Source organism: Myotis daubentonii, chromosome 12, assembly GCF_963259705.1.
Source record: "Myotis daubentonii chromosome 12, mMyoDau2.1, whole genome shotgun sequence".
Classification (NCBI taxonomy): Eukaryota; Metazoa; Chordata; class Mammalia; order Chiroptera; family Vespertilionidae; genus Myotis; species Myotis daubentonii.
The window spans coordinates 67951871-67970519 of NC_081851.1; the positions used below are offsets into that span (position 1 = coordinate 67951871).

The window sequence follows — 18649 nt, forward strand, 5'->3', positions numbered from 1 at the left end:
AGCCGCGAGGTCTCCCAGCACCGGGATCAGCGGAGCCGAGAGGCCTCCTGGCACCGGGATCAGCGTGACAGGGGACAGCACCCAAACCCCCTGATCGCCCTGCAGCTCTGTGTGTGACAGGGGGTGGGGCCACAACCTCCCTATCTGCCCTGCTCTGTGCCTGATAGCGGGGAGCTCCCCAACCCCCTGATCGCCTTGCGGCTCTGTGTGTGACAGGGTGTGGCGCCCCAATGCCCCCCATGGGCCCTGGTCTGTGTGTGATGGGGTAGAGCCATAACTTCCCCATTGGCCCTGCCCTGAGTGTGAGAGTGGCAGCGCCCCAACCCCCTGATCAGCCCTGCTGTGTGGGTGATAGAGGGTGGCGCCCCAACCCCCCACCCGCCACAGGCCCTGCTCTGTGTGTGATGGGGTAGAGCCATAACCTCCCCATCAGCCCTGCCCTGAGTGTGACAGTGGCGGCGCCTCAACCCCCTGATCGGCCCTACACTGTGGGTGATAGAGGGCGGCGCCCCAACCCCCTGATCCGCCCTGCTGTGTGTGTGACAGGGGGTGGTGCCCCAACTCCCCTATCAGCCCTACTCTGTAAGTGACAGGGGGGAGCTCCTCAACCCCCTGATCGGCCCTTCTCTGTGCGTGACAGGGGGGAGCTCCCCACCCCGATTGACCCTGCTATGTGCGTGACAGGGGGCAGCGCCCCAAACCCCTGATCGACCCTGTTCTGTGCGTGACAGGGTACGGAGCCCCAACCCCCCTGATGGGCCTTGCTCTGTGCATGACAGGGGCAGCGCCCCAACCCCCTGATTGGCCCTGCTCTGTGCGTGACAGGGGGTGGCGCCGCAACCTCCCCATCGACCCTGCCTTGAGTGTGACAGGGGGTGGTGTCCCAACCCCCCAATCAGCCCTACCCTGAGCGTGACTGAGGGTGGCATTGCAACCTCCCAATCCGCCCTGCTCTGTGCATGACAGGGGGCGGCGCCCCAACTCCCCAATCGGCCCTGCTCTGAGCCCTACCAGAGGCTGCACCTAGGGATTGGGCCTGCCCTCTGCCACCGGGGAGCAGGTCTAAGCCAGCAGGTCGTTATCTCCCGAGGGGTCCCAGACTGCGAGAGGGCACAGGCCGGGCTGAGGGACCCCTCCCTCCCCTTCCGAGTGCACAAATTTTTGTGCACCAGGCCTCTAGTTCCATTTATAAGAAATGTCCAAAATAGGCAAATCCATATAGCCATAATATAGATTAGTTATTGCCTAGAAGGAACAAGAAGTTTCTTTTAGGGGTGATGACAATGTTCTAAATTTGACTGGTGATGGTTGCACAATTCAATGAATACACTAAAAACCATTCAATTATACACTTTAAATGGGTAAATTGCATGACATATAAATTATGTCTCAATAAAGCTGTTATTTAAAAAAATTAGAGCTGTCCCCAAACTGAAAAATGACCCTTCATTGGAAATAATGTGAGGCAAAGGCAGATCAGTTTCTGTTGGGAATATTACTGTAAAAGATTAATTCAATTAGTGCTTCCCAATAGCAATTCAGACTAATACATAAAAATTACTCAGAAAATGTAATTACTCTGGCTTCCTAAAGTATCTAACTCAGTATGCCCACTGGGTTCAGGAATCTGTATTTTTAACAAGCTCCCTAAATTATTCTAATGTATATCAAAAGTGGGAACCACTAGACTACTAAGATTCTAACTCAGTGATTTATGATTCTCTGGTATCTATGAGAAATCTATCTCTATGTCTGGTATCTATCTAGTATTTTTCATTCATCTAAGAATTTCAAAGTCCTTAATGGCACTCATTTCCTTGAGTTACAAAGGTCTGAGTTTAGAAAGAGGTGGCTTCATCTGATGGATTAGAACACCACATATTTATATTAACCTTATGTGTATCCTTTATTTAAACCAGTGGTTCTCAACCTTCTGGCCCTTTAAATACAGTTCCTCATGTTGTGACCCAACCACAAAATTATTTTCGTTGCTACTTCATAACTGTAATGTTGCTACTTTATGAATCGTAATGTAAATATCTGATATGCAGGTTGGTCTTAGGCGACCCCTGTTAAAGGGTCATTTGACCACCAAAGGGGTCGCGACCCACAGGTTGAGAACCGCTGCTAATTCACTTTCTTCAGATAAGCCCTTCAGCTCAATATGGGATGAATATATAACACACAGCATCTACAGGGGCCATACCTAAACTATAATTTTTTTAAAAACCAGCCAAAGTAAAAATTTTTTGGTAATTATTAGAAATTTAGCAACTAAACCATCCTACTCCTGCCAACCATATTTTTACAACTCTGTTATAAAATTTAAGATAATTCTTTAAGTTTGGGTTAAAACTTCCTATTTAATACTTCCCTTTTTAAAAAGGGAGGGGACAAGATTTCTGAGTAAGTCATCAAAACTCTAAATTACAAAACTTAAATGAGACAAAAAATTCCAAAATCCAAAACTAAGAACATAGTTTTGAACAACAATAAAACTTCTTATAGTAGAGGCACCATAGCAAAATCGAACTTGGTAAGGAAAAGAGACATTTTGTCTGGTCAGACTTTTTTTTAACAAAATGGCATGTTTTCTCCACCAGCCACGCAAAGCACACCATGTTTATATAAACCTCATGTGCTCTGACAAGTACCACCACCCCCTTCTCTGCCTTCATTCCAGAGACATCTTACTTCAACTGCGAAGCTTTGGGTCTTGTAGACGTACTCTGGTCTTTACCCTTCTGATAATAATACTGAGATAATATGGATTCAAGTCCAAATTTGACACTTTCACTTATATTACAAAAAATAAAAAGGCCTCTCAGCCAAAAAACACTCCTCTAACAAGCCCTGTGATGAAGTGTTAGTAAACATTAGAAAATTGATTGCAGGCATGAAATATTAAGTTAAAACAAAGAAAATGTTTTCAACATGTCTCAAGCTGGAAAAAAAATATTTTAACCAACATGCTAGAGAATTTCATTAATTCAAAATAGTCTGAAAGTAAAGCTGCAATGAAAAAATAAAAACACCTCTTACTTAAATTCTTTTAGCACATTAAGAGTTGTACTTATTTCACAAAACAGAGAAAAAAGTGGTGGGAAAAGTCCACGTTTGGCAAATTTAACTATTAAGCAACTGTCAAAAGCTAATTTTATTTTCTTTCAACAAATGAAGACTATCCAAATGAGCCGGCAGTTACTCACATGCAGAGCCGAGGGGTCCGGCAGGAATTCAGCATCTTCTCCAAAGATAAAATCGGGGGGCAGCTCTGGGTACTGGGCATTGAAAATTATATCCCCTGAAATAAAAAGAAAATGTCAGACCCTTCTCATTTCCTTGTTAAGATATAACATTCTGAGGAATGCACCAGAAAAAGTTCTGGAAGAAGTTTATGTTAGACAAAAAAAAAAAGAAATTGAAAAACACTTTCTAAATGATTAATTCTCCAAACAAAAGAACTGATATCCTCTTTTAAATTAACATCCACAACATGCAATCAAAAAATTTTAATCTCCTAACACACTATAAATATAAATAAACAGTAGGAAGGTATAAAAAGCCACATACAAAATACATGGAGATATTTTTGTAGGAAATGTTATAGTCCAGGCACTGCCTGCTAATTAACAGGCCTTGAACGAGGACTGATGCTCTAAAAATATGGTGATTTCCTGGAAGAAATTAAACATGTAGACCTTTGGTATAATGGAAAGAACATTGGCTTCGAGTAAAAAAAAAAAAAAAAAAAGTCAGGTGTATAGCCATAAGGTCTCCTAATTATTTAGTATGCAAATCATCTTGGGCAAGTTGTAACTTCTTTACACTTCAGTTTCCTCATCAGTAAAAGTGGGATATAAGATCACTAACTTCACAGATTTGTTCATAAAGTTATTTGTTCATATAAAATTTATAAAGTTAATAAAGAGACCAGCCACATGTGAGGATAAAAGACCACCATGTACTAGCACAGTGTCTGGTATATAGCAAGCACTCAATAACTGACAAGGGAATACTAGTGTTGTTATTACTAGTATTATTTTGAAACATGACAAATTACAAAGCCTCCTTAGCAAACCTGTGTTGTAAATTCTCCTACCTCTCTGTTCCTTTCCTGTCTCCCTCTTTACCTCCCTTTTTATTCCCTCCATTCACCCCAAGAATCAGTCCTCACCATTCTGCTAATACAAATAAGAAGATTAGTACACCATAATCTAACACACATATACTGGGTTCTAGTATATAGGAGTATGTATACTTGTGTACTTGCATACCATATATCCATACACACACATACAGTTATATCAGTCCAATCATTTTCACTGCTTAAACAATATCTTCATGGTGATATCCAAATTTAAACATTCAGACTTCAGTTCTCATTTGAGCCTTTCTACCTCTATGTACTAGGTATTTCAATGTCAAACTCAACAAATCTAAAAACATGCTCATGCCCTGACTGGTTTGGCTCAGTAGATAGAGCGTTGGCCTGCAGACTCAAGGTTCCCGAGTTCGATTCCAGTCAAGGGCATGTACCTTGGTTGTAGGCACATCCCCGGTGGGGGGTATGCAGGAGGCAGCTGATCGATATTTCTCTCTCATCAATGTTTCTAACTCTCTATCCCTCTCCCTTCCTCGCTGTAAAAAATCAATAAAATAAATAAAAATTAAAAAATAAAAACATAGAGAGAAACCAAGATGGCGGCGTAGGTTAACGCAGGAGATCACTGCCTCGAACAACCACTTCAGAGATATAACTAAAGGACAGAACGGACATCATCCAAAACCACAGGAAGGCTGGCTGAGTGGAAATTCTACAACTAGGAGGAAAGAGAATATCATACCCAGACTCAGAGGAGGCGCAGTGCTGAAGTAAAATACTCAGGTGCGGAGTGCGCGCGAGCGGGCTGGTGGCGGAGGGCGCGGTTGTTGTTTTCAATCGGGAGGGAGTTTTCAGACTCTGAGCTCCAGATCCGGGCGAGTCTCTGGGGAGCAAGACTCAAACGGGAGAAGCGGGACTGTCTGGCTTCGGTCGGAACTCGAAGGCAGCTTTCTCTCCGAAGTTTGCAGCATTGCTGGGACTCTGAGAGGCAGAGCCCCTGGGGAAGGAACTGAGAGCAGCCATAACTGCTCGCTCTGGCCCGCCCTGTAGATCCCTGGGGACCCGCCCCGCCCAAGCCCTGCGCAGAACCATTTGCCGGATAGCCTCAGGCAAAGGCTAGATTAGCACCGCCTTAGAGATCCAGCACAGAAGCCCTCCCACTGCAGACCCAGCGGACTCTCATAGCCAGTTAGCCTGGAGGTCAACTCACCCCCGGTATTGCCGACATCAATCAAGGCTTAAAGGCAACAAGACTGCACACAAAGACCACTAGGGGGTGTACCAAGAAAGCATAAAAAATGCGGAGACAAAGAAACAGGACAAAACTGTCAATGGAGGATATTGAGTTCAGAACCACACTTTTAAGGTCTCTTAAGAACTGTCTAGAAGCTGCCGATAAACTTAGTAAGGCCCTCGAAAAGACTGGTGAGACCGCCGATAAATGTTGTGAGATCCTCAAGAAATCTAATGAGACCCTCGATGTTATATTGGGGAACCAACTAGAAATTAAGCATACACGGACTGAAATAACGAATATTATACAGACTCCCGACAGCAGACCAGAGGAGCGCAAGAATCAAGTCAATGATTTGAAATGCGAGGAAGCAAAAAACACCCAATGGGAAAAGCAAAATGAAAAAAGAATCCAAAAATGCGAGAATAGTGTAAGGAGCCTCTGGGACAGCTTCAAGCGTACCAACATCAGAATTATAGGGGTGCCAGAAGATGAGAGAGAGCAAGATATTGAAAACCTATTTGAAGAAATAATGACAGAAAACTTCCCCCACCTGGTGAAAGAAATGGATTTACAGGTCCAAGAAGCACGGAGAACCCCAAACAAAAGGAATCCAAAGAGGACCACACCAAGACACATCATAATTAAAATGCCAAGAGCAAAAGACAAAGAGAGAATCTTAAAAGCAGCAAGAGAAAGAAACCCAGTTACCTACAAGGGAATACCCATACGACTGTCAGCTGATTTCTCAACAGAAACTTTGCAGGCCAGAAGGGAATGGCAAGAAATATTCAAAGTGATGAATACCAAGAACCTACAACCACGATTACTTTATCCAGCAAAGCTATCATTCAGAATTGAAGGTCAGATAAAGAGCTTCACAGATAAGGAAAAGCTAAAGGAGTTCATCACCACCAAACCAGGATTATATGAAATGCTGAAAGGTATCCTTTAAGAAGAGGAAGAGGAAGAAAAAGGTAAAGATACAAATTATGAACAACAAATATGCATCTATCAACAAGTGAATCTAAGAATCAAGTGAATAAATAATCTGATGAACAGAATGAACTGGTGATTATAATAGAATCAGGAACATAGAAAGGGAATGGACTGACTATTCTTGGGGGGGAAAGGGGTGTGGTAGATTCGGGAAGAGACTGGACAAAAATCGTGCACCTATGGATGAGGACAGTGGGTGGGGAGTGAGGGCGGAGGGTGGGGCGGGAACTGAGAGGAGGGGAGTTATGGGGGGGGAAAAAGAGGAACAAATGTAATAATCTGAACAATAAAGATTAAAAAAAAATGAAAAAATAAAAATAAAAAAATAAAAAAAATAAAAACATGCTCGTCACTGTCTCTTTTCTCACCCCTCTCTTCCCCTAGCTGACTTCCCTATTTCTAGGGATGGCACTGTTATTCCTTAATCATCATGCTGAAGCTTTGGTATCATCTTCAACCCTACCTGTAACCTTTATACTCATAGAAAACAAAATGTTTCTCATATGGATATGTACCACTGCTCACAGCTCTATCCAGGCCCAGATGACCTAGTCCAGTGATGGCGAACCTTTTGAGCTCAGCATGTCAGCATTTTGAAAAACCTTAACTTAACTCTGGTGCCGTGTCACATATAGAAATTTTTTGACATTTGCAACCATAGTAAAACAAAGACTTATATTTTTGATATTTATTTTATATATTTAAATGCTATTTAACAAAGAAAAATCAACCAAAGAAATGAGTTCGCATGTCACCTCTAACACGCGTGTCAGAGGTTCGCCATCATTGACCTAGTCCATACATTCATGCATCCAATGAACAAACATTTAAACTCTGCTCTAGGCTCTATGCTAAGCACTAAAGACCAAGCAAAGAACTCTGCTCTTGAAGAGCTGGCAGGACTAGAAGAATTCAGTTATGACCATATCCTCCTAAATGGTCTCCTAATACCAGTTTCCCTCCATCCCATAATACATACTGTCACAAAGTAAATCTTCTTGAAGTACTGCTTTGCCCCAAAACTTCCTAGCTAAAAAAAAATCTAAATGATTCTCTAATGTCAAATGGAGTGAGGGCAAGCTTTTCCAACTGGCATTAAGGCTTCCAAAATACAATGTCCCTATTTATTTTTCCATTCTTCTCTCTATCTACAAGCCAATACCAATTTTCTATTCCAGTTGATATGATCCACTCACTCACTGACCTTCAAATATTATGACATGTAGTTGAAATGTTCTTACCCCTTCTTCAGTTCTTACCCATCCTTTATGAGCCCACTTAATTATCTTTTCTTGCATAAAGGCTTCCCTAATAAATTCAGAACTGATCATTGTTCCTTATGAAATTCAACAATACTATTTGGTTATGTCATTCACTTGAGTATTGAAATGTAGTCATATTATTTTTATTGTTTCATTAATTTTTAAAATTCATAACAAACACACCCTATAATGTGCGTCAATACAAAGATGGTTATCCCCTAGGAGCCTACATTTTGTGAGAGAGACAAGACATAAACTTGATCTTCCTAAATATCTTGTAAGCATTCAGAAAACAAGCATGCTCTTATATTTATTTCATGTCTCTGACAAAGCAAAATGCAACACATACAGAATAGATTCAAGAAATACTCAATATATGAAAGAAATTCTATTCTCTACATTGAATATCTAAGTACTGACAAAAATCTACAGTAAAGAATAAAGTATAGAAGAGTTATTACTTCTACCACTTTCTGTAAGGAATAAATTTGAGCAAGAATATATCCTTTAGAAGTTGGGCTTAGAATTAAATTATCAACAGTTAGTACCAAAAAAAAAAAAAAGTTGGTACAGCCCTGACTAGTGTTGCTCAATAGTTAAAGCACTGACCCACCCACCAAAGGGTGGCAGGTTCGCTTCCCAGTCAAGGGCATATACCTGGATTGCAGGTTCAACCCCCAGCCCCAGTCAAGGTGTTTGCAGGAGGCAACCAACTGATGTGTGTCTGTCTCACATCAATGTTTCTCTCTCCTCTATCCTCTCCCTCTCCCTCTCCTTCTCCCTCTCCCTCTCCTTCTCCCTCTCCCTCTCTCCTCCTCCCTCCTTCCTGCCCTTCCTTCCACTCTCTCTAAAATAAAAATCAATGGAAAAAATATCTTTGGGTGAGGCTTAACAAAAAATAAAATAAAATAAATAAAAGTTACTACAATCCGTCCCTTCATCCAACCCACAATCTGGTTGTCAACTATATCTATTATGAGTTATAAAATTTCTTCAAATCTGCCAACTATAAAGCATTAATCCAAGCCAAGATGAAGAAGAACTGGTGAAAACAATACGAATGCCCTGATTACTCATTCTTATTCAACTACACCCAGCATGAACAATTCCTTAGGAGGACATGTACATTAGAGCTACGTTTTCAAAAGCTCTATGGCTGGCTTACTTTAGTGACCTTTAGAAAAAAAAAATCATAAAGTTAATAAAGCAAAGGCATTAAAGTTTTGGGAAAAGCCAAGCTAGAATCCATTGTGCCTCAATGCTCAAAAAATAAATAGCATGCTAAATTCCAATAGAAGCAATTTTATTATTTTTGTTTCTACTGAAGACACAAAGCTTGCTTTTCAAATTCTCAAAGGAGCATTGTCAGTAATACATCGTATTTCCAAACCACCAAACATTAAAAATCTGATCCAAGGATATTCACTCTTGCCAATCCTATTCAACATTGTACTGCAACTTCTAGCCAGGGCACTTAGGCAAGAAAAATGAATAAATGGCATCTAGATTGGCTATAAAATCCAAAAGAAATAAAAAATAAACTATGAGAACCAATAAGTTCAGCAAGGTTGCAAAATACAAGGTAAATGTACAAAATCAATTGCATTTCTATACATTATCAATGAACAATCTAAAATGAAATTAAGAAAGACATTTCACTTACAACAGCATAAATAAGAATAAAATACTTAGGAATAAACTTAACAAAAGAAATGTACGATTGTACACTTAAAAACTACAAACATTGGTGAAAAATGTTAAAGAAGGCCTACATAGATGGGAGACATCGCATGTCCATGAATCAGAAGACTTAATATTGTTCAGATGACAATACTACCTAAATCAAACTACAGATTTCATATAATCCTTATCAAAATCCCTGACATATTTATTGCAGAAATTGACAAACCAATCCTAAAAGTCATATGTATATGCAAGGGATCCAGAATGGCCAAAAAGCAATCTTGAAAACGCAAGGTTGTAGGACTTACACTTGCCAACTGAAAATTTATTCCCAATTCAAAACCACAGTAATCAAAACAGTGTAGTATTGGCATAAGCAGAGACATTCTGATCAATGGAATAGAATTCAGAGTCTAGCAATAAACTTTCACATTTATAGTCAATTGATTTTGACAAAGGCACTAAGACAATTCAATGGGGCAAAGAGAAAATATTGAGTGTTGGCGAGGCTGTGGAAAAATTGGAACCCTTGTGAGCCACGGGTGGGAATGTAAACTGGTGCAGCCACTATGAAAAACAATATGGCAGCTTCTCAAAAATTTTTAAATGGAATTACCATGTAATTCAGCAATTCTACCAAAACAAGTGAAATTGGTGTTTCAAAGAGATATCTGTACACTATTATTCCCAATACAGTAGTCTAACTAAAGCAATTGCCCATTGACAGTTAAAAAGATGAACATACACAATGGAACATTAAATTTAACCTTAAAAAGGACATTCTGACACATGCTATTACATGAATAAAGCTTGAGAATGTTATGGTAAGCAAAATAAGCCAGTCACAAAAAGACAAGAACTATGTGATTCTACTTATATGAAGTACCTCTGTCAAATTCATAGAGACAGAAAGAATGGTGGTTGGCAAGGGCTAGGGGAAAAGGAAATGGGGAGTTGTTTAATGGGTATAAAGAGTTTGTTTTACAAAATGAAAAGAGTTATGGAGATTGGATGCACAACAATATGAATGTACTTAACACTACCGAAATGTACACTTAAAAATTATTAAGATGCTAAATTTTATGTTATGCATATTTTACCACAATTAAAAAAAAAAATTTAGCCCAGCCGGCATGGCTCAGTGGATGAACATCGACCTATACATTGTCAGACTAAACCAGAAGGTCACGTTTCGATTCCTGGGCAGGGCATATGCCAGGTTGCAAGGCTTGATCCCCAGTGGGGGGGTGTGCAGGAGGCAGCCGATCAATGATTCTCTCTCATCATTGATGTTTCGATCTCTCTCTCCCTCTCCCTTCCTCTCTGAAATCAATAAAAATATATTTTTTTTTTAAATTTTTAATAAAAGGGTCTGCTATGGAGTGAATGTTTATATCCCCTTAAAATTCACAATGTGGAGCCCCACCGGCATGGCTCAGTGATTGAGCATTGACCTATGAACAGAAGGTCATGGTTTGATTCCCAGTCAGGGCACATGCCACATGCCCAGGTTACCGGCTGGATCCCCAGCAGGTGGCATGCAGGAGGCAGCTGGTCAATGATTCTCATCATTGATATTTCTATCTCTCCCTCTCCCTTCTTTTCGGAAATCAATTTACACACACACACACACACACGCACATATATATGAAATTAATATGTGGAAACCTAATCCCCAATGTGATAATATTTAGAGGTAGGGCCTTTGGGAGGTGATTAGGTCATAAGGGCAGGGGCCTCAAGAATGGGATTAGTGCCCTTAAAAAAAGACCCGACAGAACTCTTTTGTGCCCTTCTGTCATGTGAGGTTACAATGAAAAAACAGACTGAACCAGGAACAAGACCCTAACCAGACACTGAATCTGCCAGTATCTTGCTCTCAGACTTCCCAGCCTCCAGAACTGTGAAAAGTAAATGTTTGCCCTAGCTGGTTTGGCTCAGTGGATAGAGCAAAGACCTGTGGACTCAAGGGTCCCGAGTTCGATTCCAGTCAAGGGCACATGCCTGAGTTGTGGGCTCAATCCCCAGTGGTGGGCGTGCAGGAGGCAGCCGATCAATGATTCTCTTTCATCATTGATGTTTCTATATCTCTCTCCCTCTCCCTTCCTCTCTGAAATCAATAAAAATATATTTAAAAAGAAAAGAATAAAGATCTTAATTTTAAAAAAAAAGTAAATGTTTGTTGCTTAAGCCATTCAACGTCTAATATGTTGCTATAGCAGCCCAAACAAACTAAGAGTCTTTTCAACAAATAGTGTTGGGACAATGGGATATCCTCATGCTAACCAATCAAAGTTGAGTCCCTAAACTATACCAAAATTACCTCAAAATGGATCAAAGATCTAAGTGTAAGAGAGAAAATTATAGAACTCTTTGAGGAAAACATAAAAGTATATCTTTATTATTAGACAGTGTTTTCTTACATATGAAATCAAAAGCACAAGCAACAAAAGAAAAACTAAGTAAATTGGATGTCATAAAAATGTTACATTTTTGTCCTTCAAGGACACTATCTAGAAAGTGAAAAGACAACTCATAGGAGAAAATACATGATTTGGCACATCATATGTATGATAAAGAACTTGAACCCAGAATATATAAGGCACACTTATATATAAGACACCTCAATAATAAAAAGAGAACCCAATTTAAAAATGGACAAAGGGTTTAAATAGCTATTTCTCCAAAGTAGATATGGAAATGGCCAACAAGTATATGAAAAAATCCTCAACATCATTAATCATCCTATATAATAAAAGGGTAATATGCAAATTGACCCTGATGGCGAAAGAACCTGGAACAACCAGTCGCTATCATGTGCACTGACCACCAGAGGGCAGACACTCAACACAGGAGCTGCCCCCTGATGGTCAGTGCGCTTCCACAGGGGGAGCACCGCACAGCCAGAAGCCGGCTCATAGATGGCCAGCGCAGCGGCGGTGGCAGGAGCCTCTCCCACCTCCAAGGCAGCAATAAGGATGTCTGACTAATGGGCTCCTGGGCTACCAGAGGGATATCTGACTGCCAGCTTAGGCCCAATCCCCCAAGGAGTGGGCCTCAGCCAGCAGGTGGACATCCCTCAAGGGCTCCTGGGCTGTGAGAGGGCAAAGGCCAGGCTGAGGGACCACCCCCGCCCCCCGCCCAGTGCATGAATTTTCATGCACCGGGCCTCTGGTTGATAAAATAAAAATCAAAACCACAATGAGATACCACTTCACACCTACTATGATGGCTACAATCAAAACGACATAGAATACTTGGTGAGTATGTGGAGAAACTGGAACCCTCATACACTGCTGGTGGGAATTGAAAATGGTACCACTACTTTCAAAAACAGTTTGGCAGTTCCTCAAAATATTAAACACAGAGTTACCTTATGACCCACCAATTCCACTCACAGGTATATACTCAAGAAAAATGAAAACATGTTCACACAAAAACTTGCACATGAGTGTTTATAGCAGCACTATTCACATTGACAAAAAGAGAAAAAAAACCAATGTCCATCAACTGAAGAATGGATAAATAAAATGTGAGATATGTATATCATTCAGTTATTTAAAAAAGGTACTGTTACATGCTACAATGTAGATGAACCTTGAAACCTTTATGCTAAGTGAAAACAGTCAGACACAAAAGGCCACATATATTGTATGATTATTGTATAATTTCATTTACATGAAATGTCTAGAATGTAAATCCATAGAGACAGAAAGTAGATTAATGGTTGCCAGGATCAGGAAAAGGAGGAAATGGGGAGTGACTGCTAACAAGTACAAGGTTTCTTTTTATGGAGATGAAAATGTTGTGGAATAGTGCTGAAGGTTGCACAACTTTGTGAATGCATTAAAACCACTGAATTGTACACTTCAAAGAGAGAATTGCATGGTATGTAAATAAATTTCAATAAAGCTGTTATTTTTTAGTGTGATACAAAAATTTGTCCTACTTTAATCTTAACTTAAATAAATGAACTAGAAAGTATTTACTCAATGGTTCTGAATAAATTTATTTTTTATAAATAAAATCTTCTTGAAAATGCAATTAGGGAGTTCTCCCATTTTTAAAACTCTGCAATGAGCTCTTTTTAAAAACAAAGACTATTTTGATAATCTCTGAATACTTACAAAGATCTTTCATTTTCAAGAAGCTCCCACATGGATCCTTTTAAACAACAGTACTGGGGAAGTTAATTTCTTTTTCTTTTTTTCTTACTTTAGTTGATATTTTTACATTTTAAAACAGCTCAAAGTATTTAACTATACAATATTTTTTAAATAAAAGCTATATACCAAATTATCACACCCTCAACTGGGAGGATCTTTTTAGAGAGATGTTACTATAATATATATAATAAAAACATTATACAAGTATTTTTCAAAACAAGTAAATTTAAATATCTTTCAGAATCTCACCCTTACATTTCAGAATTTCTCAAACTCTTACCTTCAACCTCTAAGATCTCCTGAAACACTGTGTTCAACATCTATAGTCTCTTTGCAATAAAATGTGTCAGTGTTTTCTTGCTATGGAGAACAGTCAGTAAATCAGTCAAGAACATTATTAAAAACCTCGATGCACAGATGCACATATTGGACACCTGGGGAGTGATATGGGAAGGAGAAAACACAGCACCTGACCTCAAGGCGGAGATGGTGGAGAAAAGACCAACACAAATCATACAGGAGAGCAATAGCCTCGCATTTCCTTTATTTCACCCTGGAGAAGATGACAGGAACACAAAGTACAGACTACTCAGATACTGCTTATTTCAACTTTCCAGAAAAAAGAAGAGTAGGCAGGAGAACGAAGAAATAAAAGTAGGATAGAGGGTGACATAAGGTGAGGTTAAAAAAAAAAAAGTAAAGACAGAAAACACCTAGAATGGCTAGCAGTTGTGATCAACTAAAAACAAAATGGTAGTTTCAAGTTTTATTTTTTATCACAACCTGAAAATGTCCAGGCTACAATACTGGGACCAATGCTTCATAATATGACACATTCATGAAATCACAGAAATTCCAAAATGAAAAGAGTTGTTATGTATATTAACGTATTTTAAGGTAGTTTTTATTTACACACCTATGCCTTAGAAGCTGACAATTTTAATATATTCTTTTTTATTTCAGAGAAGAAGGGAGATAAAGAGAGAGAGATAGAAACATCAATGATGAGAGAGAATCATTGATCAGCTGGCTCCTGCACATCCCACACTGGGGATCAAGTCCACAACCTGGGCATGTGTCCTGACTGGGAATCGAACCGTACCTCCTGGTTCATAGGTCGACGCTCAACCACTAAGCCACGCCAACTGAGCTAGAAGCTGACAATCTTGAGGATATCAACATCATCTCAGCAAGGCCTCATCCCAGATTGCAGAGTGAGCCGTCATCCTGATCCCAGTCATAGAAGGACCACAGCTTGTCCACAGGCTCCTTTCCCTATTCTTACCACTGAAATAGTATCTACCTTAAAGTGTGCGTGTGTGTGTGTGTGTGTGTGTGTGTGTGTGTGTGTGTTAATCCTCACCCGAGGATATTTTTCCATTGATTTTTAGGGAGAGTGGGAGAAAGGAAAAGACAGAGAGAAACATCAATGTGAGAGAAACATATCAATTGATTGCCTCCTGCACAAGCCCCGACCAGGGCCTGGGCCGGGGAGGATCCTGTAACCAAGGTACGTGCCCTTGACCAGAATCGAACCTGGGACCCTTTGTTCCACAGGCTGGCATTCTATCCACTGAGCCAAACCAGCTAAGGTGAACCTTAAAGTTTAAATAACTGCCAGGAAATACAGTTTCAAAGAAATAACTCAAGCGGTAAATAACTGGAGTTTTGCCAATAATGGAAGAATTATTCCTCAGTTGCTACATAAAATGGTTATTTACTGAAACTCCAAGTATGGAAAGTAAGCATCAGATGAGAGCCTTGTGGAAATGCCAGCTGAAGGAGATTCTCAATGGGAAGGTAGATTCAAGCAATAATTTGACAAAAGACTTTAGAGAGGTGACTCATTGCCAAGAGTTCTAACTCTTGATAGTGTTTCCTTATACTGAAGTTTAATCTCTCTTTCTTTCTCTTAAAATTTCATCCACTACTTCTTAGGAATTTATGGAACAATTCTAGTTTCATTTTAATAACACAGACCTTCTACTCCCTTTACAGGCAGCTCTGGTGACCTCTCTTTCAACCCCACCATGAGTCACATCTTGACCAGGCTAAATACCCCAGTTTCTTTCACTATTCCTCATACAACTTGGTCTCAATTTATTTTATCATCCATTCCTCTCTTCTCTGCAGGTGTACCAGTTTGTGTAAATCCTCTTAGAGGATAATACCCAAAACTAACCATAATCTAAAGAGCACAGAATCAAGTTCAAAAATCCATGACCTCATTTTAGATACTAACCTTCTATTTAAAAAATACCACTGAAAATTGAAATAGCTTTCTTTGGCAGACACATCAGTGTTGACTAGTATTATGCTTCCTATCAATTAAGAGCCCCAAGACTTTTATATACATACTAGAGGCCTGGTGCATGAAAATTCGTGCACTCCGGGGGGGGGGTCCCCCTCAGCCTGGCCTGTGCCTTCTCGGAGTCCAGGACCCCTCAAGGGATGTCCACCTGCCAGCTTAGGCATGCTCCCCAGGGGATCAGGCCTAAGCTGGCAGTCAGACATACCATTGGCAGCCTGGGAGCCCTAGTCGGACATCCCTAGCGCTGCCAAGGAAGTGGGAGAGGCTCCCGCCACCACCGCTGCGCTCGCAGCCATCAGCCCAGCTTGTGGTCGAGTGGAGCTCCCCCTGTGGGAGCACACTGACCACCAGGGTGCAGCTCCTGCGCTGAGAGTCTTCCCCCTAGTGGTCAGTGCACGCCCTTAGGGTCAATTTGTGTATTACCCTTTTATTATATAGGATACACTGTTGTTAAGTCACATAGTCTTCATTTTTCTTTTCTCTTTTTTTTTAGTCTTTATTCTTAATTTGGACAGCAAAACTTCAGAATGTACTTCAGGGTTTTAGATTTGTCCCTATTATATATTTCAATCTTGTTAGATTTACCTCTCTGTTTACAGCTCAGCATAGTATTCTTAGATTCTATTCCAATTTTGGGTTGGCGCTCCTGGTTTCAAGTTATAAACAGACAGGCTGAACATCCTTCTGGAAAATTCTCTCTCTCTGAGAGACTGAGTTCAATTAATCAGTACCTCATGGGTGCAATCATATAAAGAATATTTACCCAAGAATACTACAGACCTAGAACATTCATTACAAGAATACCACAAAGAAACTTACAAGAACCTCAAAGATATACTCTGCTTTCCTACAAATTCAGAGATAGTGCCAATGATTCCATTGTATAGCACGCTTTATGTCTTGAGAGGTAGAATTTCTTTTCCTATATCAAGGAAAAGAATTATGGTATCTGGGAGTTGAGATAATTTGTATGACACAGGCCCTCAAGAAATATCTGTTTAAAAAAAAAAAAAAAAAAGGATGATGCTGGCCAGTGTGACTCAGTGGTTGAATGCTGACCAATGAACCAGGAGATCATAGTTCGATTCCGGTCAAGAGCATATGCCCAAGTTGTGGGCTCAATCCCCAGTGGGGGCCATGCAGGAGGCAGCGATTGATGATTCTCTCTCATCACTGATGTATCTATCACTCTCTCCCTCTCCTTGCCTCTCTGAAGTCAATTAAAAAATACATTTTTTAAATATGAAAGTGGGGGAGATTAAATGTAAGTCATTTACATTGGCCTCCTTTCCACATAAGACTTCCTTCTATCAGACCCCTATCTCTAGACTGAGACCACATTTAATTCTTCTTTGCATTCCTAGTATCTGAGGCTATGCTGTACAATGGAAATATATTTCACACACATAATTTAAAAGTTACTAGTGGCCACATGAAAAGAGTAAAAGGAAAAGGGTGAAATTAAGTTTCTAACTATTTTTTTAATTTATACAGTAAAATTCACCTTTTTGGAGTACAGTTATGAATTTTATCACATGCATAGATTTGCATACATAGATTTATATAAACAACATCAAAATTAGGATACAGAACAATTCTATCATCCTCCCAAATTTCCTCTTGCTATCCCTTTGTAGTTAAACTTTCCCACCACCCCTCATTCCCAGCAGCATCTGATACGCGCTCTCTCACTTCAGTTTCACCTTTTCCAGAATGTCATATTGAGATAGGCTAGTAAGCCAGGACAATGGAATAGGGAAACTGAAACAGACAGTTAAACAGTCAAGCAATTTATTGCCATCTAGTAAATCGAAAATTCCCATATTCTGAAACCAAGGACACTTAAGAGTAAATGGTTTACATTTCTCTTCTCCAAGCAGAGGGTAAATAGCTTACATCACCCTACTCAAGGAAGACAGAGAGCAGAAATCCAATTAGAACCATTTGCCAACCACACCCAAGAACAGATAAAGTTAAGGGTTTGGTGTACCAGCATAAAGCTGATTATAATGATATCTACCCCAAAACCTCCCCTAAAACCCCAGCCTTTAAAAACCATCAAAATGGAGGGGAAGGAGGAGGCTGCGGTGTCCGGAAGGGCGGGGCTCACACGGAAGCTTCCAGCCAGGATCCAGCAACCACCAAAACAAATAGGAAAACCAATTGGAGAGAAAAAAAGGAAACAAATGACTTCTGACTTACTACTTGTCAGGAGAAACCAAGATGGTGGCATAGGTTAAGGCCAGAGATTGCTGCCTCGAACAACCACTTCAAAAAACAACTAAAAGACGGAACGGACATCATCCAGAACCACAGGAAGGCTGGCTGAGTGGAAATTCTACAACTAGGAGGAAAGAGAATATCATACCCAGACTCAGAGGAGGCGCAGTGCTGAAGTGAAATACTAAGGTGTGGAGTGCACGCGGAGCGGGCTGGAGGCGGAGGGCGCGGTTGTTGTTTTCAATCGGGAGGGAGTTTCAGACTCTGAGCTCCAGATCCAAGTGAGTCTCTAGGGACCCAGACTCAAACGGGAGAAGCGGGACTGTCTGGCTTCGGTCGGAACTCGAAGGCAGCTTTCTCTCCGAGGTTTGCAGCCATTGCTGGGACTCTGTGAGGCAGAGCCCCTAGGGACGGAACTGAGAGCAGCCATAACTGCTCGCTCCGGCCCGCCCTGTAGATCCCCGGGGACCCGCCCCGCCCAAGCCCTGCGCAGAGCCATTTGCCGGATAGCCTCAGGCAAACGCTAGATTAGCACCGCCCTAGAGATCCAGCACAGAAGCTCTCCCACTGCAGACACAGCAGACTCTCATAGCCAGTTAGCCTGGAGGTCAAATCACCCCTGGTATTGCCAACAACAATCAAGGCTTAACTACAAGACTGCGCACAAAG

At 40.7% G+C, this 18649-nt stretch overlaps 1 protein-coding gene across 3 annotated transcripts in view; it reads right to left on the reverse strand.

Moving 5' to 3' along the window:
* The window catches only part of BABAM2 (BRISC and BRCA1 A complex member 2), a 358405-nt gene that overhangs the window by 283644 nt on the left and 56112 nt on the right, over positions 1–18649 (reverse strand). For all 3 annotated transcript variants that reach the window (XM_059660252.1, XM_059660250.1, XM_059660251.1), the window contains exon 4: positions 3210–3304. In XM_059660252.1, the coding sequence (XP_059516235.1) occupies positions 3210–3304 (95 nt within the window). The remainder of the gene's footprint in view (positions 1–3209; positions 3305–18649) is intronic.